This window comes from Lampetra planeri, chromosome 2 (genome assembly GCF_965212315.1).
Source record: "Lampetra planeri chromosome 2, kcLamPlan1.2.h2, whole genome shotgun sequence".
Classification (NCBI taxonomy): Eukaryota; Metazoa; Chordata; class Hyperoartia; order Petromyzontiformes; family Petromyzontidae; genus Lampetra; species Lampetra planeri.
The window spans coordinates 12183728-12209920 of NC_136108.1; the positions used below are offsets into that span (position 1 = coordinate 12183728).

The 26193-nt window shown below is 42.8% G+C and overlaps 1 protein-coding gene across 1 annotated transcript; it reads left to right on the forward strand.

Annotated features, from left to right (window-relative positions):
• Positions 1-857: 857 nt before the first annotated feature.
• SLC12A8 (solute carrier family 12 member 8) lies at positions 858-26193 on the forward strand. The gene is made up of 15 exons (XM_078607310.1): positions 858-956; positions 3763-4065; positions 6082-6359; positions 8622-8768; positions 12653-12844; positions 13269-13500; positions 14913-15026; positions 15696-15783; positions 16972-17059; positions 17586-17732; positions 18192-18900; positions 19101-19198; positions 20563-20680; positions 21601-21661; positions 25306-26193. The coding sequence occupies exons 3-15, from the start codon at positions 6198-6200 to the stop codon at positions 25469-25471; spliced, it is 2322 nt and encodes a 773-aa protein (XP_078463436.1). The 5' UTR covers positions 858-956; positions 3763-4065; positions 6082-6197; the 3' UTR covers positions 25472-26193.

The following is a 26193-nucleotide window of genomic DNA, read 5'->3' on the forward strand; positions in this document are numbered from 1 at the left end:
AGTACATAGCGGCGTGCACAGAGGTCATTCCCCGATTGCCTGAGATTATCAGCCAATCTCACTTCAAAGCCAATCATTGCCTATCTCACCTAAACGTCATCAGTCCAGTCTATACAAGACCACCCCAATGTCATTACAGCCCAACACATCCTAGCCTAACATGTGCAGGATATCTAACTCACTTTATTAGAATCCAGCACATTATTATAGCTCATCCAAATGCAGCCTGATTATAGCCCGGCACAACTTATCCCATATCATCTTGTCCATCTACAACTCTTTACATCACAATTTATCATAGAATGGCAATGCCTGAAACAGCCCACGTAGCCCATCACATCTCAACTCAACTTCAACACAGCCCAACCCACGTCAAACCAACCCAACTATCCCATTAGAGCACAGCCCACGTAAAACCGGCCCACCTAACCAAATAATTGCACCTTAACTATACTGTCCAATTCATGTCAAAGCAGCCCATCGTTACGTAAACACAGCCCAACCCATATCAAACCAGCCGACCGAGCCTGTGGCAACCCAGCCCATGTCAAATTAGCCGACCCATTCCACCGTAAGTTAATCGCAGGAAAAAAAATCATGCAATGGAACTAGTATTTGCCAAACATCCCAATGTTACCAAATTAGATTTAAATTATTCAATTGGGATTAGACAGCGACTACGCCCCCTACGGCAATAACTTGGCAGGGTCTTGAAAAACAGTTGAGATACAGAGTAAGGCTTTCCTGTGTAAGCAAGCGTACACTTTTTTTAAACAGCCCAGCCCATGTCAAAGCACCCACGTCAATTCCACCTTAACCTAATCACTGCCCAGATCACGTAAAACCAGCCCACCCAGTCCGTCACAGCCCAACCCACACCTGACGCGCTCAGGAAGTTGGCCAGGCACAGGTGCAGTTACAGGTGGTGAGAGTCAGTGGGGATCCCCAGCCGACAGGTGAGTGACTTTGACATCCTTAGTAACACCTCGTCGTATCACACGCAAATTAAAGCGTTGTGAGCGAAATGAGCGGTGAAGGGGTTTCAGCTGCCCAGGCGGCATGGCTGCTGTTTTGAGGATGTGCTTACACCTACCTGGGCTGAACGAGCCCGGTGTGTGTGTGTGTGTGACCCGGCTTGAAGGGTTTAGCACTCAACCCTTGCGGGTGACGTGGAACATTGCGTCGCGTCTGTAAAGTAGCAGGCAAGCGTCGCGTTTGAGATTTCTCACCCGCACGACGTTATCGGAACGGCCCGAAACGAAACAGGATACCTCTCTTTTAAATTGGCCATCCCGTGTCGTAATGAACGACTTATTTAGCAACGGTCAACGTGTGCTAAGTTACACGTAGTCGGCTATGTGTGTGTAGATATGTAAAATGATCAATTAAATAAACACGTGTCGGCCACATGCCCGTCTTCCCAGCATACAATCGAACGATATGGACGCTGTGTCCTAACAACATGCTAGCTGCCGTTGTCGTGTTTTATAGTACACGTAGCAAAGGCAACGGTTGTTAATGGTTATCTTAGACTTTTCCAAAGACATCTGCTCTTTTTTTAAGTTGGTACATTTCAGTACTCGAGTAGCTAGCTGTTCAACATATGTTAGTGGCATATGTGGATACTGTACTGTAATGCACAGTACTGTAAGGATTACAATTGCTCAGCAAACCCACACATATCTAATGAGTACTGCATTATCAGTGTAACAATTGTTTTCATTATCTCCAGAAGAATTCCGAGCTCGTCAGATCTCGGAAGTTAAGCGTGTTGTAGCCTGGTTAGTCGACTTATGGGAGCCTGCCTGTGAATACCAGGTGTTATAGGCTTGTGCTCCGTGGTGCTCAGAAGTACACGAACGGATTCTTCAACCTGTACCTCATACGGCTTTTCGAGTGTTGCTCCCTTGCACGTGAGTAGATGTTCTCTGGGTACTCCGGTTTCCTTCCATATGCTAAACCCTCGTGCAAATGGCCAAACATTTCAATGCAAGACTCTCCATGGGACAAAAAGTATTGTGCATAAATACATGACAATCGTATGAATACTGCAGAAGGATAATGACCACAGCTGTTCCATACATCAATATACCCATACAATAGTCTATAGAATCATATGATATTCTAATGTATAGAGATATCATGTATGAGGACATTAAATGTCATCATCCATGCTCTATCCAGTGCTGGATGAGGGTCTCACCAGGTCATCAACATCCCTCAATAGCCCTGCGACATAACCATCTGCCTCCTGTACATGTATCTGATCCAAGTAATATTTACTGAGTGAAACTCATCTGTATTTTCAGTAGTATGATCGAGCTTTTTTTTCCTTCCAAAAAGCACTCCTACCTGCTATTGCTAACTCTTTCGTTCATAATTTTGCCCCCAGTCCACCTTTCTTCTTCTTCCTAGCGTTGTTCCCGCTCTGGCACAGGGTCCGCTTTTCGACATTGTCTTCTCCATTTGGCTCGGTCCAGGGCATCTTCGGGGGATGCGTTGACCGTCTTCATGTCTTCCTTTATTCGATCGATCATCCATCGCTTCTTCGGACGTCCGCGTGGACGGCGGCCCTCTGGCTCAATACGCATGGCAGTCTTGGCCACTGATAACTCTTCACTTCGCATCACATGGCCGTACCACCGAAGCCTTGCCTCAAGCATCTTGTCCGCAATGGGGGCCACACTAAGTCGCTTCCGAACGTCTTCGTTCATGACACGATCCCATCGAGTCAGTCCAAGGCTCCATCTTTAATTATGATTAATTGGACCTGACTCAACACAAGTTGTGTTGCCTCGACAAGCACCTCCATATGTTTCGCAAACCTATTGGATACTTTACAAACATCATTGCCATTCAAATGTTGTGTTTCTTCTTATATATTGGTGTCGTCCATAACTCTTCCATGCATGTAGGGACGATGGTGGATCGGGCGGGTGGGGGCATCGAGACATCACAGGAACTCTTAAGGAAAGTAGGCGGGCCTGGGCAGGGACGATGATCGATGGACTAGATGAGTAACAATGAAAGCCAAATGAGTTCAGGAACGAACGCGTCCGGGAGAACGACAACTGTGGAGATGGAGAGATTAAATCAGTTCATGTTGAAGAGTGAGATGGAGTGTGGCCTTGCAGGAACGTGAGAGATATCGATAGCATGTGGGGGCCTTCATCTAGCAGTGGATAGGCTAATAATGGAAGTATTTGTTGGTGAACATTTGTTTCAAAGGTGGCATTTTCATCATACCGTACTGTACTGTAAAATACACTGCTACATGCAGTGCTGTGTGGCGCAAGTCAATCTGTTCCGTGGAAAATGCAGTTTGGTGTGGTCAATTGTAGCCTTTGTACATTCTCCCAGGAGGTGTGGGCTGTGTCTCACTCCAGTGGGTGTCGGCCCCCATCACTGTCGTCAGCCCCTTAACCAGGGCACTTAGCCTGGAGCAGCAGATCAACATCCTGTTCAGTGCAATACAAATACACTGCATACAGACGTATTCATCAACGTCGTCATCGTCACATGCACCACCCCCTTGTCTTGAGTGAGAGCTGTGTCACTCGGTTTCACGACTCGTTTGCCATAACAATACTATTCTCGACGAGCCAATGTTGTACCTAGAATGCAAATGTTAAACACTTTGATGATTAAATGAAAGTGTTGTGGGGTTGGGGGTGGAGTGGGGTGGCATTGGGTGGCCGGACTGAGACACTTGTGCCAGTGATTGAGTTCTGAATTGGCTTTCTCCCTCCCTCCCTTTCGCAGGCTATGTAGTTGCCTGGAAACAAACCACATCTCAACGTCATTTGACCAGGTCGTGGACGGAGTTTTCAAAGCCTCAGCAGTGGCCCAGGGGCTGTTCCATGGATTCATCGTCCGGCAATGCGACTGTGCATGACGGGAGTCATGTTAAAAAATAGCTGACTGTTCCCTTTTAAACATTTCGCTGACATTATCTTGCCCAAGCTGAATTTTTGTCCTTTCGTATTTATTTATTTTTATGGGCCGTTCGTGACACTAGTGGTTCAAGATCTCATCACACGAAAATGAAACATCATCTCAATTTTGGTAAGAGCTCATTTTGTGTACTTTATTTTTTTACACGTGGGACTGCCTGTCAGCGGTACGGTGTTAAATGTTAGGTTGTCACCATAAGTCACAAACGGGTGACCATGCAGTGCAATTATTCAATACTGGATGATGGTTAATAGTTGCTACTTTAGTATGGGTATAACAACACTGTAATTCCATTATAAAATGTTGAGATTGAACTTAAAACCTTGTAATGGACATTAATAATAAACATTTTAAATTAAAAATGTTTGTCAGCGGACTTCTGGATGAAGGCCTCCCCCATGCTGTGTTGGGCATGGGAGTTGTTCGACCATACTTCACCGTGGTGGTCAGTGCAGGTTGAAGTGGATCAGATATCATTCACCACTGTGGCCAGCAATTGAATTTTGGTCCAGGGGAGTTCGTTGTGCAGTGCAGCAACCACTGTGCCACTACTCCACAAGCGCATTTGAATACTGTAATGGGTTTTATTATTGTACAGAGTGTACTGGATTTGTTCTGAAAAAATTTGTGCTCACTTATTGTGTTTGCTTTATGGTTCATTTCCAAACAGATGTGTATTCTAATAACGCTTCTTAAGCTCTATGCTTGGAAGATGATTTTTATCTCTTAGTTGAAATGCTTTTAGGGTCTTCATGGTCACTGATGATAGAATATCAAGGACAATTTTCTTGTTTTGTTTTCTGTTTAAACAGGAAACAATTTGGGTAATATTTTGCTGAAATGAAAACTGTGTTTTATTGGGGCTTGGAGACACTTTGGAAAATTCCACTTTTTGCTATACTGTAAAGTATTTTGTACAATTTCCATATTCTGCATTAGGACATTTGTTAAAACTAGGGCTGTAGTGGATATGCACGCCAATAAACAGCACTTTGGAGGCAAGGATTGGTCGATCGCACAATGCTGTGAAACTCCCTTCCCGTAGGCGTTTAGGTGCCGTACCCTGGCTCGCCAGGACAAGGCAGTACAGCAAGTAGACGATTGTGTTGTGATTGAAACGTCGTAGTTTTTTGTTATCTTTTTGTCATTTTCTTTCAACCTATCTACGTGACTTTACCGAAGACCCAAAGAAAATGAATTCCTGCAGTCACGAAAGCTTTAAGTCAAGATTTGATTCACCATCTGTTTCCATCTGTACGAGTGTAGTCCCCTCGCGTCCGTGGGTTTACTCCGGGTGCTCCGGCTTCCTCCCATATGTATAAACTCCTCATTGATTAGCTGAGATATCTTGAAATAAAAACCCAATGTGGCAGGACCCTTGTTAAAAAGAGCTATACGACTCAGTGTGGCTTTCCTGGATAAATAAGTAAATTATAAATAAACGAAAACCAAGCAAGGTGGTATAGACACCGCTGTGTATATAGTGATTGAGCTTTTGTCATCCTTGTAATGTTTCGTGGCAATATTCTAACGATTCTGTCTATTGATGGTAGAAACTCTTTTAAAAAACATTTCAGGCCAGAGCACGGTTGGTAATCAATTATTTTATACTTAGATTGACGTATCCACAGCCTTGATAAAAATTCATATCAATTCTATGTAAAATTGAAATGTGAATAATTTTATACTCATAATTGGTTCTGCTGACATTACCATAACAAATGTTTCACGAATAATTGGAGCCCAATGTTTTGTGAATCGAATATATCTTTTGTTCAAAATATTCAGGCGTATAGATTGCCTTTTTATGGTTGCCAGTGTAAAAATATGGATTAATTCTGGACTTTAAATGATTGTCTATGACAATTTGTGGTACATTGTACAAGAAAGTTGTTAATAATACAGTCAAGAAGCATAAATTACCATTTAAACATAAAATATGACCATGTGGAGATGGAGCAATGACATGAGCGTGTGTGCAGGAGCTAAATGGATTGTTTCTTTATGAGATCAGGAAGGATTGCAACAAATTGAGGAAACCTTCAACCAGTAGCGGATAGGCCATGGATGATAATAAATTTGCTGTATTTAATAAACAAGATATAATTGTTTTTTTATTTGCTGTAGGTATCCATGGAAGCCCATACCCTTAGAAACCGGCGAATGATCGGCCGAGTTCATCCCGACTCCAGAGGCGGCACATAAACGCACGGGCACAAGGGTCATCACGTCCTCAGGTCGCCATGTCTGGGGAAGACCAGGGTGACAGGACAGCCCTGCTCGCAGCCGCCACGGCGAAGGCAATGGTTGCAGACGACGCCGACGAAAAGGCCGAGGCCACGGACAGCTATGGCTCCACCAAGGAAAATGGGAAGGTGCAGGACCTCTTCCACGAAGAGACTCAGGCAAGCAATTCCTTTCCCACGCACTGTCGCCTGTGCCGTGAATCTGTTGTTATGCACGCGATCAGTAGTACGTAATAGCCACGCGTCATTGTTTCTTGGAGACGGATGCCCGCACACACTAAAATGCTCTGTACGATGGTGATATTTGCCCCTTTTGATTTATTTAAGATTCTGCCCACTTGCTGTGCTGTTCTGCTCTGTACTGTCAGCGATCGGTGATCTCGATAACTTAACACATTGCAACAGGCTTGGGCTTGGGGTGCATGGTGGAAAGCCAAGTTACTTGCGAGGAAGCCTTCCCTCTTTGGCACGTGGACGGGAGTGTTCACATCCTGCCTCGTCAACATCCTTGGGGTTGTTTTGTTTCTCAGGACGGGCTACGTGGTGGTAAGGAGATGTCTGGCTGCAGCTTTTAGAGAAACTGATGTTACTGTGACTAATCTACACTTCAGAACCTCTCAGAATCTGCTCAGCTTAACTGTGAATATATTTACTTTTCTGCCAGGCATCCGCACACCCATGGGCAAAATGTTAAATGGACTTTGATGTAGAAAAGGCACTGATGGGTAACATTCATCATGATTTCATAAATTATAACTTTTTTTATTATCCCCACACTTTGGAGGAGAATCACCAGAGATCACTGATTGTAAGTGTAGATAATGGGATACACGGCGAGTGATGGTGCTGTGGTTAGTTGGGCAAACCTGGCTACTGGAGTTCATTGGTCACTTGAGTTTGGATCCAGCCAATGGCTAACAACAGTGATATCTGGGACCTTCTTTTTGCCAAGCCGGACTGACCAATGTGGTGAAGTTTGATCAAACAACCTCCATGACTGCCACGGCATGGAAAATCTTTCATTTAGCAGTGACGAAAGTTTGTAAAAAAAAAATTATGTTAATGGTATAATTGACTGCGCTGGCCGTTACAACTTTGCACCTGCTTTGTGGGAGTGGCTCCAAATGAAACCATGTGAATATGACTCATTGTAATTTTTATATGTAAGGTTGTGTTATATTGATATTGAGCCTGGCAGAAAGATAAATATATTACATTTAATCATGTCACCTCTTAGTGGCTGCATTAAACATATTTTTTTCATTTCAGATCACATTTCATTTATCAACACATGCTGACATATACACACTTTAATTCCTCTTCATGTATGTATGTTGAACTTCTTTCGCACCATACATAGCCAATCTTGCTAATCAGTGGTGCGGGGGAAGGACAACGAACTAACACAAAAAGCAGTTCTAAAGAAATCCGTTTTTAATATCGATGATTTGAAAGTGCTTAGCTCCAGTGGCTTCCTAATATCCAGAGGAAGAGCGTTCCAAATGGTGCAATTTGTCGACCTTTATGTTGAAAATTGAAGAGGTAGTAACCATGTGGGCATGAGTCCTTGACCCAACTCAAGCTACGTTTCTCCGTCTCCTGACACTCCTACAGCCACCCAGCCAAAACATCATATAAAACAAAATAAATGTGCGAGTTACAGTACTTATGGCATTGGAAGCATCTACTTTTTCCCCGAAAATTTGACACATTTTTATTCAGTCAGTCGGTTTATTTTTTCTGAAGCCCATTGAGCTAAGATACTTTCTTCAATGGCTACCCAGCCAAACTGGCAATGAACATCATTATCCATTGGCGACGATGTTAATATTGTGACACTACAGCACGATTTGCTTTTGTGGTACCAAACTGCAATGACAACTGAATGCTACACGGATGGCTCAGGAAGGGGCCTTGGCAGTTGTCACTGCCGAGTTCAGGCTATGGCTGTCTGAGTGTTCATTATTTAGGCATGCAATGTGCGTTGCCAGTGGCTTCCTAAATATAATTTATCTTATCTTGTGCTAATACAAACATATAACGGATACCCCTATTGTCTGCTTATCTATTTTGTTATCTTATCTTAGATTTGCAATAAAATGTTTTTTTTGCTGAGGCTCCTCACCATAGTGTGCAATGTAGCACATCCCTTAGTAGTGCATTTTGCTGCTCTATTGTTAGTGTTTGGCTGAATTGTAGATCCAGTTTCATAATTTATTTGTTTTAAACCTTGCATGCTTGCTGGGGCGGGGGGGGGTGATGAAAATGCTGTGTACACCTCTGCACAATGCTTTTCAACGTCCCATGCAGACCACAAAATCCCAAGTTAGCCGATGAAACCTCTCCTCATCTAACTAGCCCCAGGAAACGTGCCCCTGTCTAACCTCGCAGCTCCTTTCCACCGCCCCTGTGCTGGTGCAGAGCGCTGCGGGTAGCCGGACCCCCTGGTGGAGGAGCCAGTTCTTCGTGCGCGAGCCCGTGCTCTTCGGCATGTGGGACGGTGTCTTCACCTCCTGCATGATCAACATCTTCGGGGTTGTGATCTTCCTGCGCACAGGCTGGCTGGTGGTAGGCTGGGCTGGGACCAGGGAGGCTCCAAGTCGGTGGGGCTATTAGCGGAATTGGCCGAAACTTTTTTTTAATTGGTGCTCAATCGTCAGATCTGGTTAGGCAAACAGTGCATTTCCTGTGTTGGTCTAGACAGAACCTTAGAGGAAGTTTGATCTTCTGTGCAGTCTCTTACTCATCCATATAAACCTAACGTTTATCAGATTTCTGGTCCATCTAATTAAACAAAAATTCCCCCAGACTTAAGTACAGTACTGTATTGCACATGTACATATGTAAGTGTGGATAAAGGCCAAACAAGCATGACATCAAGATGATATGCTATGCTATTAATGGTCAGTGTTTGCAGAGTGGTCATTGGCAGCTTGATGACACTCAGTTCCACGTAATCAGGTGGATTAAGTCATTCTACGTCACTTAAAATATTTAACCCGTGTAATTCAAGAAATGCACTTGTTACCCACCTGGTCTAATGATGTGCACCTGCATTTGCAAATTCTACGGAATTTGCCTATACCAATATTATTTTCATGTCCGGCTCACCGAGTGACCTACACGAGAGGTTGAGATGGGCGCTCCAGGCCTCACAGTGCACACCTTTTGTTAAAGACCATGCCATGCACATGTTCGGAGTCTGTGTTAAGCCTAACTTTTTTGTAAAGAGTGAAACATTTCTAGACATTATATATACATAGGTATTTTTTTGTCGTAGTGTACAATAACCTAGGTATGATTACTTGTGAAATCAAAGAAGTTTAGGAAGAAAAAATAATAGCGCTACTTTTTAAATATCTGTTAAACTTTTATTCTTGTAGTATGATCGCAGTACTCTATCATTGAATGTAACAACAGTAAAATGCCTTTACATATTTTACGATCGACAGTTTTCCACTCAAAATTACATTTGAGACGTGTCCCGCTCCAGGGACAGTGTCTGGCAGGGAGTTTGACGGGGGGGCGGGAGGGGCGATAACACCTGCCAAACGGTAATGTAGGTGTCCTAAGGTGAGCTCAGAGGGGACAGAACCATCCCATGGAGCAGAAGGGCAAACGTTCGGAGTACCGACCGTTAAAACCGGGCCTCTTGAGCCTTTTGACTTTTTTTCTGGGTTTAAAGCAATATGTGTCAGAAAAGTTAACCTCGGGTTATAAAAGCAGAGCAATGGTATAAAAACAGTTGTGGATGGATTTTCCACCTGGAATCGCTGCGTATCAGAGAAGTACATTTGTGTTTTTAAAAGAGTTTAGTAGCCTACTCTTTCCTGTTCCCAAGAAAGAATGTTCCATAAAATCACCATACTATAAATTAATTTTAATTTTGTATTCGCCTCAAACATTCTGAAATATAATAGTAATGGTAAATGATTTCTAAGAATGGTGAAAACATCCCCAAAACCGACTGTAGCCTCAATGCAGAAAGTGCAACGCTTTTCTGCAAGACTCTCCTTTATTCATGTTGTATTCACTTGCATCAAGGATTTTTAGGTGCAAAGAACATATTTAAATGTTCACTTCTTTAACAGCGCTTTTTAGGTGCAAAGAACATATTTAAATGTTCACTTCTTTAACAGCGCTTTTTAGGTGCAAAGAGCATATTTAAATGTTCACTTCTTTAACAGCGCTTTTTAGGTGCAAAGAACATATTTCAATGTTCACTTCTTTAACAGCTCAATAGTAAATAGCCAATATGATTGTAAAGATGCAGCCATTGATCAATGAATATGAATCCTTAAACTAAATGATACATGCATCGTATTGCCTGTGTCCTGATTAATGTGTTTCTTATTTGTATGTTGTATGCAATGGGTTCACGTGATCCCTGCAGTCTCTTGAGGCTGCTACATTAATTGCATTGTGAAAAAGAGAAGCGATTCCTGAATATAAATAAATTACTGGGGAATGGGGGGGTGAGTAGTTAAATGTCTAAGAACCAGCATATGGATAAAATTATCCATTATGAACGCAATGTGTGCATTGAAAAGTACGCATGCAAAGTGCATTCCCAAAGAGTAAATGCAGCAGGTTTTACTAACCTAGAGCCTCAAAGAGCCTTTCACTGGCCCGAATAAGTTGACATTTCCCAAATGGAGAGCGAAACGCTCCAGAACATTTGTGCGTGCAAACAGAAATTACCAATTTATCTCTCCAACAAAACAAACCACCAGGGATAGAAGCAATTATTGTTTTTTAAGCGTCCACGTCTCCCGTACGTAAATCAAGGAAACTCTTTGCAGTAATTTTGTGTTTTTGCTGTATGGTGGTTACAGCAGCCTCGCTAGATGAAGCACAGAGCATGAATTACCATGTGGCAGACGTGCGTCATGTCACAGGCGAGCACAAATCCGTTCCGGCTCAAGGGTCATTGGCTGTAGCCCTTGGATGAGGTACATTTGCTCGATGGACGCACGCAAATTCCTTTAGAATATTTATGAAGGTTGAAGGGTATGTTGATTTCACATCTAAAGAGCATGGGAAGAACAGGGCTGTTGCTATACATATATAATAATATATGTTTCAAATGAAAAAGCCACTACATCATATGCCAAAAAATTGTCAACCAATCTCCTATAACACTGTAAAATGGTGTTCTCCAAACAATGCGAAAGTAGATAAGGCTCTCCTACATAGTACAAACATATTGTATAGCTCTGTCATTAGTTCAGTTTGGTTACATGTGCAGTATATTAGTCCACCCGTTGCAAAAGCTGTGAGGCCTTGAGGGCATGGAGCCAACTGTCCTGTTTATTTCTTGGAGCTGCCCTGGCCCTATTCCAGATTAATCCACAGTCTGTAAAAAAAAATACTGGGATTTTTTTTATATTCAACATTGTTGCTGGTAATTAAATTAAAAACTCGTGAGATCATTATGGTATTTATGCTGAAACGGCAATCGTGTCACGAGCAGACATTGTGCTACACGTGTCGCAAATTTTATCCTTACCCGACAGGGTTTTTTTCTTGACCCGTGCATTCTGGTTTTACAGGTCTAGAGCTACTGCTCCTGAAATGTAACTTGTAGTCTGAAACAAAACAACCACGTAACGGATATGTGTCCAAACCCCAAAAACACATAATGACAATTATCCATTACTCTGCTTTAACCACAGTATGCTGAATAGAATTAAAACTTTTTGAAGACACATGTCTTTAGATCAAAGGGAAAGGCGTTAGTGCTGTTCTTTTGTGTATTTTCAAATAACGTTTGTACAGACATTTTATTTGTTTATAAATGGTTGTTAAATAAGGATGAGCTACGGTGTCCTGGATCACAATGTTAAATTAATATGTTAAATAAGACTGCTTAACAGTTTTATACAAATCCTAATACCACAGCAGTCTTCCACATGTTACATTACAGGGAAAATAATACAATTATCCAAAAATAATCCTATTACTACCTCTTTAAACGAATATCACAGCCTGATATAGACCTACACCATTGTATTTGTATTTCTAATGCATTAAAAGTAGATGATGATAGTCAATCATAACATTCATGTCAATACCCAGATAACTTCGTCAAAATTAAGCGCCGCTTTCTGAATAACTTCTATGGACATTCCATCCTAATAAACACCCCTTCCTCGTTTAGACCATCCGGCGTTTCTGTCAGCTCACATTGGCATACAGTTCTCACCGGCTATTGGCATTATAGTATAATTTGAACGAGGGCAATATGCATACGAACTCATGTTCTTGGTTCCTTTGGTAAAGTCACGGAGATAGAAAACTAAAATCTAAATTAAAAGCAAAACACCCACGACGTTTCGATCGAATTCCTGCAGTCATGAAACGTCTGGCGCGACTGCTTCCTGTGTCACCGTGCGAGCCGTCACTCCCATTGACGGCCAGAGTACTTGGCTCGCCATGACTGCCCGTGCCAGGGAAATGCCGGCGTGCTGCTGGGGGTGCTCATGGTGTTCCTCGTGATCCTCGTGGCCCTGGTGTCCGTGCTCTCGGGCATCGGCGTGTGCGAGCGCTGCAAGATCGGCAGCGGCGGCATCTACTTCATGATCTCCACCGTGCTCGGAGGGAAGGTTGGCGGCACCATCGGCCTGCTCTACGTCTTTGGGCAGGTGACGGGCGCACCCGCCGCGCCGCCGACGGAAAATGCTGGGGAGGAATCGTTCGAAGTGGCCTGGAAAAGGAAAAAAATAATAATTCACAGGATATGTCGATGGTTGACCTCCATATCCTTGGCCGATGTACATTTGTTAACCCATCAAACTCCACGAGCTTGTGTGTACAGGTACCCCCTGCAATCGGGACCTTTGTCTAAAAGGTCTCACCTGGTTCTAAATACAGTATAGGTAAATTAATTGACCTGAACACTCAATACATATTTGCAGTGTATGTACTTTCAAGATTGTATCAATAACATAATACTTGCTGTGGTGCAGTGCATAAGGATGACGTTATTTAAACGGAGCGAGTTGCAACTGCTGCACGGAAGATGCAGACACAATCTAATTTCCCATCTCTACTGCGGCTGCTGCTCAGTGCGTAGTGGGCGCTCTGTACGTGACGGGCTTCGCCGAGTCTGTGGCCGACACGTTCGGGCTATCCAACATCTGGGCGGTGCGTGGCATCGCCATCGGGGTCGTGCTGGGCCTCCTTGGCATCAACCTGGCCGGGGTGAAGTGGGTCATCCGCCTGCAACTCGTGCTGCTGGCGCTGCTCGCCGTGTCCATGCTCGACTTCGTCATCGGCTCCTTCACGCACCTTGACCCCGGTGCGTGCGTGTGGCCGAGCTATGGAGTGTGCAGGCGGTGCAACTGTAACGTGGCCCACAGGTTAGAGGGTTATGAAGAGGGGGGAGGGGGGGAGGGTAGGAAGGCAGACAGGGATTCCCCATTTCATCTCTTGTACCAAATCCCGTGCCAATCACTTTACACCGTGGATGTGTGTGTGTACACACGTGACATGGTCTAGAAAAGAGATGGACTGATGTGGTACAGAAAGAGGTGGAGCTGATTGGACTTGCCGATGAATGGTGCCAGCAGTGTCAAGATCGGCCTCTGTGGAGGAGATTCGTGAAGGATGCTGCTGAGGATTTGGAGGCAGTTACACTCCGGCAACAATGCAGGCCAGAGGAGCGATACTCTCAAAAACGAGCAGAGCGGCCGGCGGCAAAAGCGCAGAGAGTTAGCACAGTGGAGAACACAGTTGGCGCATCTGCCAGTCATCGCAGTCAACTCGTGGCACCTGGGTTTGTTCCATGACCTCCTGCCAGCGGGCCTTCGTCACTTCACCTGGCCTCAAAGTGCACCTCGCATAGCACAAGTGCCGTGGTGATATCACCAGCACTTAGTGGTGCATGGCGGTTTTTATGTTACACGTGAATCCGTGCCAAAGAGAGCTGTTGCCAAAGGTGGCAAGCACACTTGGGAAGGTCAGGCATGTACGTCTGTATTGGCCGTTCAAGCCACATTCACACTCAAATTTACCCTTGCACCACTTCTATCCCAGTGGTGGTTTTCTCCAGTATATGGCTGTGTGTACAGGAGCAAATGTGGAAAGGTTTATGGACTGGTTGACAGGGTGTTAACACGTGGGTGATTGGATACGTGGAATAGAGCCTCGGTACTCAACGTCTAGCCCTGGGGAACAACCAGAGGATAGCTTTTAATGCCAACATTTTTTTGCAATTTATTTTATACAGTACGTGTCAATGCACATATGAAGCAAGTGGCCTACGTTATTTGAAATTGATGAACGTTAGACTTGGAAAACTAGACCATGGTATGAGCTCTTTTGTAGAGTTTCAAAACTATGGTATTTGTGTCCAGATGTCGAGCATGCTTGTTCCGGTGTCAAACAATATGCTGGTGGAGTCCAACTGTGTAAAACATTGTCCGCTTTGCACGTGGAATTTTAAGAAATCCCATACCGCTATTTGAAAGATTAGGGCATTGTTTGCCAGCACTGTCGCCAAATTAACGGCACTAGTCAGAGTGACCCTAAACAAAACGGCATGTCCTTGACAAAGACATACGTGTGACCTTCAAACAATTTGAATGGTCTGTGACGACGGTGATCGCATTGTCCTATTCAGCGTCGCTGTATGTAACTGTTCTGAAAGTTAGATATAACAACAACAAAAATGCTGGCATTTTCAGTGGCACTGTGCATGCGTGTGTGCAGAGAATGGATTTGTGGGCTACACCGAAGAACTGTTGAAAAACAACACCTTCCCGGACTACACCCCTGGGGAGAGCTTTTTCACGGTGTTTGGGGTCTTCTTCCCCACTGCAACTGGTAAGCAGATGTGTCAAACTTATGCAGAGACTGATTATGGTATAGGCTACTATTGAGTAATGGTTAGCACACTGAACAGAGGTCACCGGTTCTACCTGCCGTCGCCTCTGTACATCCAGCAGTATAATGACACCACAGTTAGTCGATCTGCAGGTCCTGTACGGTAGGGTAAAGTTTGGGTACTCCCTCCTCTTCCAAGACGGATGGTCTAGAGAGGCTTTCTGGAGTTCCCTCGAGTCGAGGCTCTTCCATTAGCAGGAGCATGAACAAGCAATTGCAGCGCAGCACCTTTACTTTCATTATAATATGATATTTTTTCTTGTCACATTCCTCTATCGGAGCAATTACTAATCGCAGGGCATGGGAACTACATTATTACATTCATATAGATAAATTGCTTTTAATAGCTCCAATAGAGGACTGTAATTCTTAGCTAATTCCCCCAGTTCACTGAAGATAACCCACGATAACTTCATTGGAAACTTGACGGGCAACTTTTGATTGTGTTCATTGTATCGTTTGCCCCACAGAGGGCCACAAAATATACTAAAACAAATTCACTTTTTTCATCCACTTATTGTCTACACTGAAAAAAAACCTATTTTCTGGGCAATGACATTTTAATGTAAAAAAATTATACGTAATAAATCTGGCTGTTGCGTGCCTCAGGTGTGATGGCCGGTTTCAACATGAGTGGAGACCTCAAGACGCCATCCAAAAACATTCCCGTGGGGTCCCTGGCTGCAATTGGCATCACGTGAGTGCGAGATGCTTGGGACGCGGAGTGCCCTGCAGTGTCGCCCCCTAGTGGAACACACCGAGGCTCCTATTTTTTACATGGTGGTCCGGATGTATTGTGACCCCCCCCCCCGCCCGATTTAATCCTCTAAAACTGAAAACTTTGCATACAAATGGCTGTGAAAGCAAAAAGGAATAATTAAAGGGAAAAATGGTTCAGGGTGATTTAATTGCAATCGAGAGTAGTTTAAACTGCCGCACGTGGTAGTTTCAGATCAACGTGCATTGAGTCATATCATAGCAATTTTTATGATTTTTTTTGTATTAACACTCAAGATGTCTAAAAAAAGCCAATAATGCCAGCATTATAGTTTGTTGCAGCTACTCAGACAATGCTTCATTAATCGGACATTAAAGTATGCATATTAATTGTAAGTATAATATAATATAAACTAAATAAATATAGTTTAGGCTAATTAACAAAATAAGTGAAGTGATGAAGAATAGTGATTGTTGAAAACTCATCTCTTTAGAACTGCTTTTTGTGTTTAGTTTGTTGTCTTTCACCCGCACCTCCAATTAGCACGGTTGGCGATGTATGGTGCGAAAGAAGTTCAACATACATACACACATACATAGTTGTCACCTTGTTTCTTTGTTGTTGCTCACATTGCTTATTTTATTAACTAAACCAAATGCATGTCAAGGGCAGGAGAGGGGCATGAGACCGACCCCTGGTGGGTCTGTCTACACATCACATGTGGTACTGGCTTGCTTGCCCAGTATTAACATATTTGAATGTATTTGCTATGGTCTCCTGAACAGAAATAATGCTTTTAAAATATTTAAGCATTGCAAGCACATTAACATTTTTTATACTTGTTTTTTTTTCAATGGAGGTTAAAACAACAGGCATACGTAACATTTTGGAGTTTAGAGTCAGGGTTATTGTTAAAATATAAACTGTGTTGATTTAAAATGGAATGAATTTTGGCAATATTTTCAATAATTTAAACTATCCACTCTTAACCAATATTTCTATAAAAGCATAAAAAAATGTACGTGCGAAATTAATTAATACTTGGCATATAAACTAACTGCCACAGAGCTACTTTTCAAATAGGAATGACTCGTGCCGAAATAAATATTTCCGCTTGAAACAATTCCATGTGTGACACCTGCATGCCCTCTCCCACTGCCTGTCCAGGTGGTTCCTCTACCTCGTATTTGTGCTGCTGCTTGGAGCCACATGCACCCGGGAGGCTCTTCGCGTTGACTTCATGATCGCAGAGAAAGTGCGACCCTTCATTCTAAACTCATTATATCGAATATTTTGACATGGGAGTTTTAATCACACACATTTTGTGTATTTATTGTTTTTTCATTATTTAACGTGTAATATAACAGGTAGATGTGCAGCCCTGTCATTTCTTGTTCACGCCACTGCTGGCTCGAGAGAGCCTGTCTAGAGGGTACTACGCTTACTCTTCACACACTGTACAGATGTCTTGGACGAGATGGGAGTATAGACACCCTGCCCCACCACACACGACCTGCCAATTGACTGTGGTGTCCCCATTTACACTGCTGGGGTGGGACAGGAATCTTGACAATTATTTCAACTGCAGTTCTTGAAAATCGAACCCGGCTACCTCTGGATTGCAAGTCCAGTGTGCCAAACATTACACCACTGCAGCATGTTATGTGAAGTATAATGATCTGCCTCAACAAATCGGAATATTTGGTATTTTTAACCAAATAATAACCCAGTAGCTTCTGTGGACTATAATGTATGTTATACGCTGGGGTTCAATGTGTTAGGTGTCTCTGGTGGGATTCCTCTTCCTGGTGGGGCTGTATATCTCCTCGCTGGCTTCCTGCATGACGGGGCTTTACGGAGCGCCACGCATCCTGCAGTGCATCGCCCAGGAGCGGGTTATACCCATCATCGAAGTCCTCGGCCGAGGGGTGCGTCTGACACTTCACCTAATAAACACGTGTTTCTCTGAGCTAAAACACCTGCAGCATCCCAAAACTAAATTTTATTTGCTATCATCAACCGTGACCAATCCATTTCTGGATGAAGCCCCCCCCCCCCCCCCCCCAAGCTATTGCGATTTCTTACCATCTTGTGATACAACATGTCTAGCACCTGCACATGAGCAGTGGACATCCTCTCGGGCATGTTCCCTTCATTGACTGGTAGTCCATCATTCGTGTTGACCACCGGTCATCATCCATTCGAGTGACGTGTCCTCCCCAAGCCCACTTGTCCGAACAGTCAATATGATGCCTGTAACTTACATATTTTCTTTAATCCATGTTCTTCTTACTCTCAGTTAAGCTCCAAGCATGCCTCTTTGTGGAATTGTCTTTAATTTCCAAGTAATGTTATTAAATACAATCTTTCATATGCCCTCTCCACAGCATGGCCCAAACAAGACACCTGTTTATGCTATCGGTGTGGTGGGCGTCATTACCACAGCCTTCATTTTCGTAGGCCAAGTCAACATCCTTGCGCCCATCGTCACCATCAACTTTCTGCTCACCTACGCCACCATCGACTACTCTTACTTCGCGCTCGCCATGAGCTACGATGAGCAGCAGGAGCGAAGGCTGAGGCTGGCCTCTGGTGGCGTGAAGATGCAGCCCAAGCCGCAGGTTGCAGGTGGCATCAGGTCTGGACAGCCAAACGCAAGCGGCTACCAGCCTCTGATCGACAGCAACGGCGATGGCAACGGCGCAAACAGGGCTGCGGGCCAGGGTTCACTGCAGGAGTTCACCAAGGACATGGACCTTTTGTTTCCTAAGGAGTCCTCGGGCAGTTCTAAGGCTGACGCCAACAGTGGTCAGCAGCAGGCGCCCAAAAGAGGTCGATCTCGTAAGGCGGCCAAGGAGACGTTACAGGACAGCTTCATGCTGGACCTGGAAGGACAGATGTTTAAGACAAATGATCCCGAGAAGAGAAAATATGTTGATCCAATGAATGACGTTTCAGCCGAGAGTGACGAGCAGACGATCCACCAAGATCCCCTTCAAGACCTAGCCTCTTCGTCGGATTCTTCCCAGCAGGAAGCACAAAGTAAACCTAAGTGGCAACTCAAGAGAGGCTCATCAGAAAGTGACTCAAAGAAAGGTGATGAATTCTAATTTAATATTATCTTAACGAATGTGAAATACGAGTGTGTCTTGTTTGCTCAATGTATTATCAAATATGCTGACACAATATTTTACAAACTGTCATGGTTTATCCTTTTTGCTTTTGTCTTGCGATTCTTATTTTCCCAGTCATAATTATGCACGGTCACTAAAAATATCACCTGTGTTTTTTAACAGATATTGCAGAATCACGAAACCCATGGGAGGCAGAAATCAGCCAAATGTCAAACAAATTCTACGCAAAACTGTGCAATCGCTGGGTTTCTTTGCTTGGGGTATGTTTTATTCTGCATCAAATGTACTGAAATGCCGTTGCAGTCCACTGTGCCCTTTCAAATATAAAATACCGATATAATTGTGTCAAAACACATCCACATGGAAAGAATACTTTATGGGCGGACAGTTGTATATAAACAACTCCCATGCAGAAATATCAAACTTGCCTGAATATGATCTGAAAGAGAACAATGACTCCTTTATGTCATTCTTTATTGCTGTCAAACATACTCAAATTTAAGTGTGCAATTGGCACGTAGGTGCCCTTATGTTTTCACATTTATTAAGAGCAGGAAAATCCGATTATTGAAATTATTACACTGCCAATTATCGAATGGATTACTTGAAAAATCAGATTACGTAAAAGTTTGGAAAAAAATGCATCTCTGTCGCCACACGTGCCGCTGGACGGGAGGTGATGGGCGAGGCGTATTGATATTATCATCGTCGTCATCAGCCGCGTCACACTTGCAGGGGGTTACCTGCCCACGGGAAGTGGGACGTCGAGGCATCTGCCATGTTTAGAAGGGCCTGAGTAATCGTCCATAAAAGTAGTCGACTACAATGTTTTGCTGACTAATAATAATTTAAACTTCTGAACAGCATTGACTCACTCTCACAGAGAGAAAGCGACTCAGGCGCGAGGAGGAACTACAGACAAGTAGGCAGTGAGCCGGTGCCAACAATCGGCCAAGCTCTGCAGTCCTCTAGATATTCATTTGTTATCAGCCAATTAATGATTGTTTACTTCAACTAATTGTCCAAGCTGTAATATTTATCAATATATGTATCGTATACAGCACCCTTCATTTAAAATACATAAATTGGATATTTGGAGTAACAAGTTGTTTTGATTAGAAGCTGCTTTGCAAGTGAGGCGATTGTAAACCACAGAAGACAATGTGACAATCATCCATGTTATTATGTATCTACTGTTCACACACACTTGCTTGTACATTTGAATTGATATTAATGCAGTGAATACAATTTGAGAAACAGTATACAGGATATGGTGGAGTCATTATCCAGCAACTTTTGGATTTCCCTTAACGGTAGCATTGTCAAATCAAATTTTACAAATCGAACAACTTTTTGGGACGAGGTCATGCTGCCGATTTAGGAGCGACTTCAGGCTTATATTAAAACATCCTGTATCAGTTTACTCCGTTAAATCATGGATAACTTGCCTTGCAAACATTTTTAAAACGTTGTCTTATGACATCTCACGACTTTTTGAGGTTCGTTTGGTAACTTTCCAATTTAAGGACTTGGCAACCACCGCTGGCTATGGCGGGCGAATAATCATGGTCCTTACTGTCATGTGATGCCTCAGTGAAAACGGTGCGGTGCGTGTGCCCCCCAGATGCTCGTCTGTCTCGTGGTCATGATGGTCATCCAGTGGATCTATGCGCTCGTCAACCTCGTGGTGGCGCTGCTGCTGCTCATTTATATCGGCCAGTCGAGCCCAGGGTTGCCTCCAGGTGAGCGAGGCGTAGAGCAACAACAACTCCTGAGCCATTCAAGTCATCATCACCATCGTCGTATTTGTCGCACACATTATACCAGAGGTGGGACAAAGTCATTGTTATGCAAGTCCAAGTCGAGTCGCAAGTCATCAAATTCATGACTCGAGTCTGACTCGAGTCCAAGTCACATGACTCGAGTCCACACCTCTGCATTATACCGCGCCTGTACATCTCGAGACACCAGAACAAATGGATGTTAGAGAGAACCCCTCAACAATGAAGTGATTGCAGGCCAAACATTATGTTCCTAATAATACGCTATAGACAAATACAGTTAATAGCCCTCGTTGAAAGCGGCAGATCCATGACTCAAAAGTGCCGCGTTGAGCGAAAAACACGGAATGTAACGATAAGTTTGGCAGGATGCGACGTACGCACACGCAGTACGACGGCGGGACAAATAACGTTACTGGATCATTCCGCTCATCCCCGCAGTCGTTCGTCATCGAGTGCTCAGAAACCGCATAAGAAATTGGCGCATTCCGTGTTATCACGATGCCCGTTCCGCATTATAACGGTGCGTGTTCCACATTGTGCGTTGTGAACTCACATTAAGCTAGGACTTACTGTATGCACAACGAGAATAAACAGAATGTCATGAGGATTTGTATTTGATAAACTTTTTTTAATTACTGTTTGATCTGCAGAAGAGCTATTGCCAAAAATGTCAGTTAATTGTGTTTACATTATTAGACAGAGATAATAATTATGATTGTGGTGGGATTATTTTATTTGTGCTTGTGCACCAATGTCAATCAACTCAGTCCCTTATTGTTTTGCTTGATATAAATGTATGATGCGTGTAGTTTAGAAAAATGACAGAACCTAGTAAAATTGCACTTTATTTGCCGTAAAACTGCACTCTTTATTTGCAGGTATTGCAACGGACTTCAACTTTTTCACTTGGTTAAAGTCCTTGTTCCTGAGAATGTGCAGGTAAATAAATGCTCAAATTACCAATTGTATCAATGTCAAGAGTAAGCGATAAAATATCCACTGCTGGATGAAGAGCCTGCCCAGGTTGTTGCCATCTCTTACGGTTCCGTAATGCCACAAACCATCTTCTGCACATGAGAAGATTTCATTCAAAATCTTATTTCCTTGGTGGTCTACCACTGCTTTGGCTGCCATTCCAAAAATGCTTACATAATTTCCGTGTTTCATTGATATAAGTGTAAGTTTTGTTTCAATTCGGGCCAATGTCACTTTTTACTTTTAGAAGTGGGGAAAGACAAACATTTATTTTACACCTCTCACCTTCATTGTAATGTAATCGTATTTCAGAAATAATGTCCAAAACTCAATTATCTATCAACAGGGCACAACCAAAAAGAGTGGCAATACATTTTTGGTGCAATTGAGAATATAATGTAATCCATTATTTATGCAAGTTCTATTCTGTCAGCCAATTAAAGTGTTTCTCAGTTCTATATTTCAAGTTTTTGTGACTGCAAGGATTCATACTCTTTGGTTTTTCGGTAAAGTAACGTAGGTAAAAAATTAAAATAAATTAAATCACGACGTTTCGGAGGCAACACAAGCTTCCGTCTTCAGCCTTCACAGTAATTTTGCTGTGACGGTTCCACCTGAAGACGGAAGCTTGTGTTGCCTCCGAAACGTCGTGATTTAATTTATTTAAATTCTTTACCTACGTGACTTTACCGAAAAAACCAAAGAGTACGTTTCTCAGTTATTTACTCCTCCCATACCTGCTCCAGTACTATGAATATAAGTGCGAGGACAGCTAATGTGACGTAAACATCTAATTTTACACTACCTGAAATCAGATTATATAATCAGTTGTAAACTGATGACGCCAATGTCTGATTCAAATAACACGTCACTGCCGTATTTGCCTATCTAGCACGATATGCAGTCAAATTCCTTTATTGACAGGCTCATTTGGCTCAGGAACGCGAAGCCTTGTTCTTACATGAACAAACCTTCCCACAATGCATTGTGCCAGCAACATTTTCAAACGTTACTTTTTATACGAGTTTATTTAGTCATATTTTATATTATTGAAGGGTGTATCTGGTACTTGATAGCTATTAATATGCCTATTTAAAACCTCGTGAGAATTTTATTGTTTTATTTTTATTATTTCCCTTCTACGTGACTTTACTGGAAGAACCAAGAATATGATCCTTAACTCTGTCTCGTATTCACATACATTGTGGCTCTTGATTTAGTGTTTTTGTTCCTAAATTCGAAAAAAATGGCTCTTGTTATTTTGGTTGCGACCCATTGCCTGAAACGCTGTTGATGAAATGTATATTTTTCTTTTAAGGCAGTGGTGTTGATGAGCATAAGTTTGTTTGTTAATTGTGCTTGTGCACTACTGTCAACGCAGCAGCATCATCACATAATTTGTCTAGCAAGGTTTAGGTGCACTGAGGCTTTTCTATTCAGGTATTCCTTTTTAGCAGCGCTTTTTGTCTTGACCGTTTATATGCAAATTAAGGCAGTGTGACAATTCCATTTGTATGGCTCTGCTGCGGTAAGGTAACGCATTAATACATCACGTTACTATTTTAATAACGGTTGTGATTGATAGTCCTATGGAGCATGCGTGCTTACCCATAATTATTTTTGTCTAGCGCTTAATAACGTTCACTCGACCTTGTAAGTGCTTCTGTTTTCTATGTATTGATGTTTGCTAGGGATTGTGCATACGTTCTCGCTGCCAAATGCTTATGCGCTAGTGCTCACAAATCGTGATAATTATGGTGCTATTCTTCATATTAACAATAATTACTCTATATTCTTACTATTTTGCTTACTATTACAGCAATCCCTCACCAACCACAGGTATTATGTTCCTGGAAAAGGCCGTGTTAGGCAAATCTGCGGTTGGTAATGTACAGGGCCTATGGAAAATAGGGGGTTAGGGGAACCACAGCCACGGTCAGAACAGAATCGTCATAGCTTAACTAAGTCACCTGTTTATTCACTAAACACCGAATAAAATACTGTACATTACACAATTACATACTAAAACATTAATTTAACTTTCCATACTTTTTTATATTGAGGGTAGATGCCAGTAATTACGACAATGATGATGACAATGAGATAATGGGGTGGTTAGAAAGGGGAAGGGGCTCAGCCCACAACAAACAGAAGCTAAGTGTGCAGTTGCAATGCGACGCGGTCCATACCCTGTGAGAATCACAACAGACAGACGACCAGCTGATGAGCTGCGACGTGTGCTTACCTGTGCATGCATAACATTAGCAAACAGCATTTGGTAAATTTGTATAGAGATAATAAACCATGTGTACATGAATTCCGCGGTTGGCAAGTTCGTGATTGGCGACGGATTGCTGTACAGGACAAAGCACAGAGCTGGACTCATGCCGACCAATGCTTCCTACAATGCTGAAATCACATATTGTGCTTACCAGTGTTTACACTTGAGTGCTACAACTGCATAGTTCGGTGAACTAGGGTACCTACCCATTTAGGATAAATTGAAGGGATGATGGCCGAAGGATGAGACCGTTGATGTAATGGCAGCCAAAGCAGAGGGGCATGCTTGAGAGGCTGACCGCCCCAGATGTATGGCACAATCAGAGCAGCTCATGGTGTGGAAGAGAGAAGTTGTGGCATTAATAATTAAAACCTGTGACTGTTGAGAAAACCCATCGCAACAAAAAAAAGTTTCTGCAGGCTGGAAAAACGAATATCAAATATGACTCATCAATGCAGTACAGGCTGAAATTCTCACTTATGCCAAGTCTATCACTTGGAATTGGTGACTGAGCATTGGTGATGAAACTGTACTGATCAGCCCTAATGAGCCCTGAGGACGAAACCGGTCTACAGCTCACTCTTTTTCGATTTAAAGCTTTCGTGACTGCAGGGATTCATCTTCTTGGTTCTTTCGGTAAAGTCACATAGAAGGGAAATAATAAAATAAAATAATAAAAATAAAACATAATAAAATATAATTCTCACGACGTTTCGGCCACAACGCAAGCAGCCGCCCTCTTGCGTTGTGGCCGAAACGTCGTGAGAATTGTATTTTATTATGTTTTATTATTTTATTATTTCCCTTCTATGCGACTTTACCGAAAGAACCAAGAAGAGTTCACTCTTTGTCAATCTGCTGCCTGTTGGTTGTTCACATTTGCACAATGTATTAATGGTGACTTAGGACAAGATAACCACAATGAATGTCTTCAGGAACTGTTGTATGTCGCATCATGGATGAGGCTGAGAGCTTTTGCACATGCAGTGCACGTTTTCGGGTGTTGTTGAAACTGGTTGTGGCTTCTTGGGACTGTGAAATGGCTATAGTGTGGGAAGGCCTTCATCTAGCAGTGGATAGAACATAGCTGACGAAAATAATTACCATTGTAACCGATCACTTTACACGCAACAATTGTTTGCTATGCTTGACTGTGATATATTTAGATAGAAATTTAAACATTTAACTCTACAGTGAATTAGTTTGGGATGGAGCCACATATCTTGCTGCGTCTCCCAATAGGTGACCTAAACCCCGAGTCAAATTAAACTGAAAGTTCCATGTGCCCATTGCTGATGAACACCGGTTGTTGTGCCACTCATTTCAGGAGAGGACCAGCACCGAAGGAGCAGTTTGTCGTGACTCCATCCCTCCTGCCGATGGGCCTCTCAACCACGCAGCTCACGCAGGAGAATGCGGATTTTGCCTCGCGTGACCGTTTCCACCAGTCATCTGTTGTGCAACCTGCAGAATTCAACCACAAGCAAGATTAGAAAAGCTGGTTGATAAGATTTTACAATGGAGTTTATTATATATTTTACCTACGATAAGTCGTCCGTGACTCCTACCATTGTCACAGTTTTTTAGAAGTTTCTGTGCTCAATGTGATTAGGAGAGCTAATAAATGGCAATCTGGTATGTGTATTTTTAACCAATGTAGCCTAATTCGTGTACACTCAAAGCTGAAGAGGTACATGTTGAACAAAATAAAGATAAAACAAATTAGAATAGGTTTTACCCTTTTTGGCAATAAAACAGGTGTTAAGATGTTCAAACACAAAAAGATATATTTTGAAAGGAATCAAGTCTGTATTAACCACACATACTACGAGTGCTTGATTCTCTTTTATCGTTTAATTACACGTTCTTGTGATAACCACACGTACTTGTGGTGGTACGCATGGTTAATAGACTTGATTATCACGAGTGTCAGACCAAAGAACGGAAAAAGGCGAAGAGTACAAAGACAATGCACATATCAGAGCATTCATAGCTGGGGCTGAGCAGCTATATCATGGGGCCTTTTTTGCCAGAACATCTTAACACCTGTTGTATTGCCAGAAAGGGTAAAACCTATTCTTATTTTTCATACTTTGATACTGGCAGAAAAGGGCCCCAAAATAAAGGCTGCTGAAAAAAATACTGTATTATTGACATGTTTACAAATGAAAGAGTGAATTCTTTTAAACAAAATGAAATATTCACTTGACCAGTG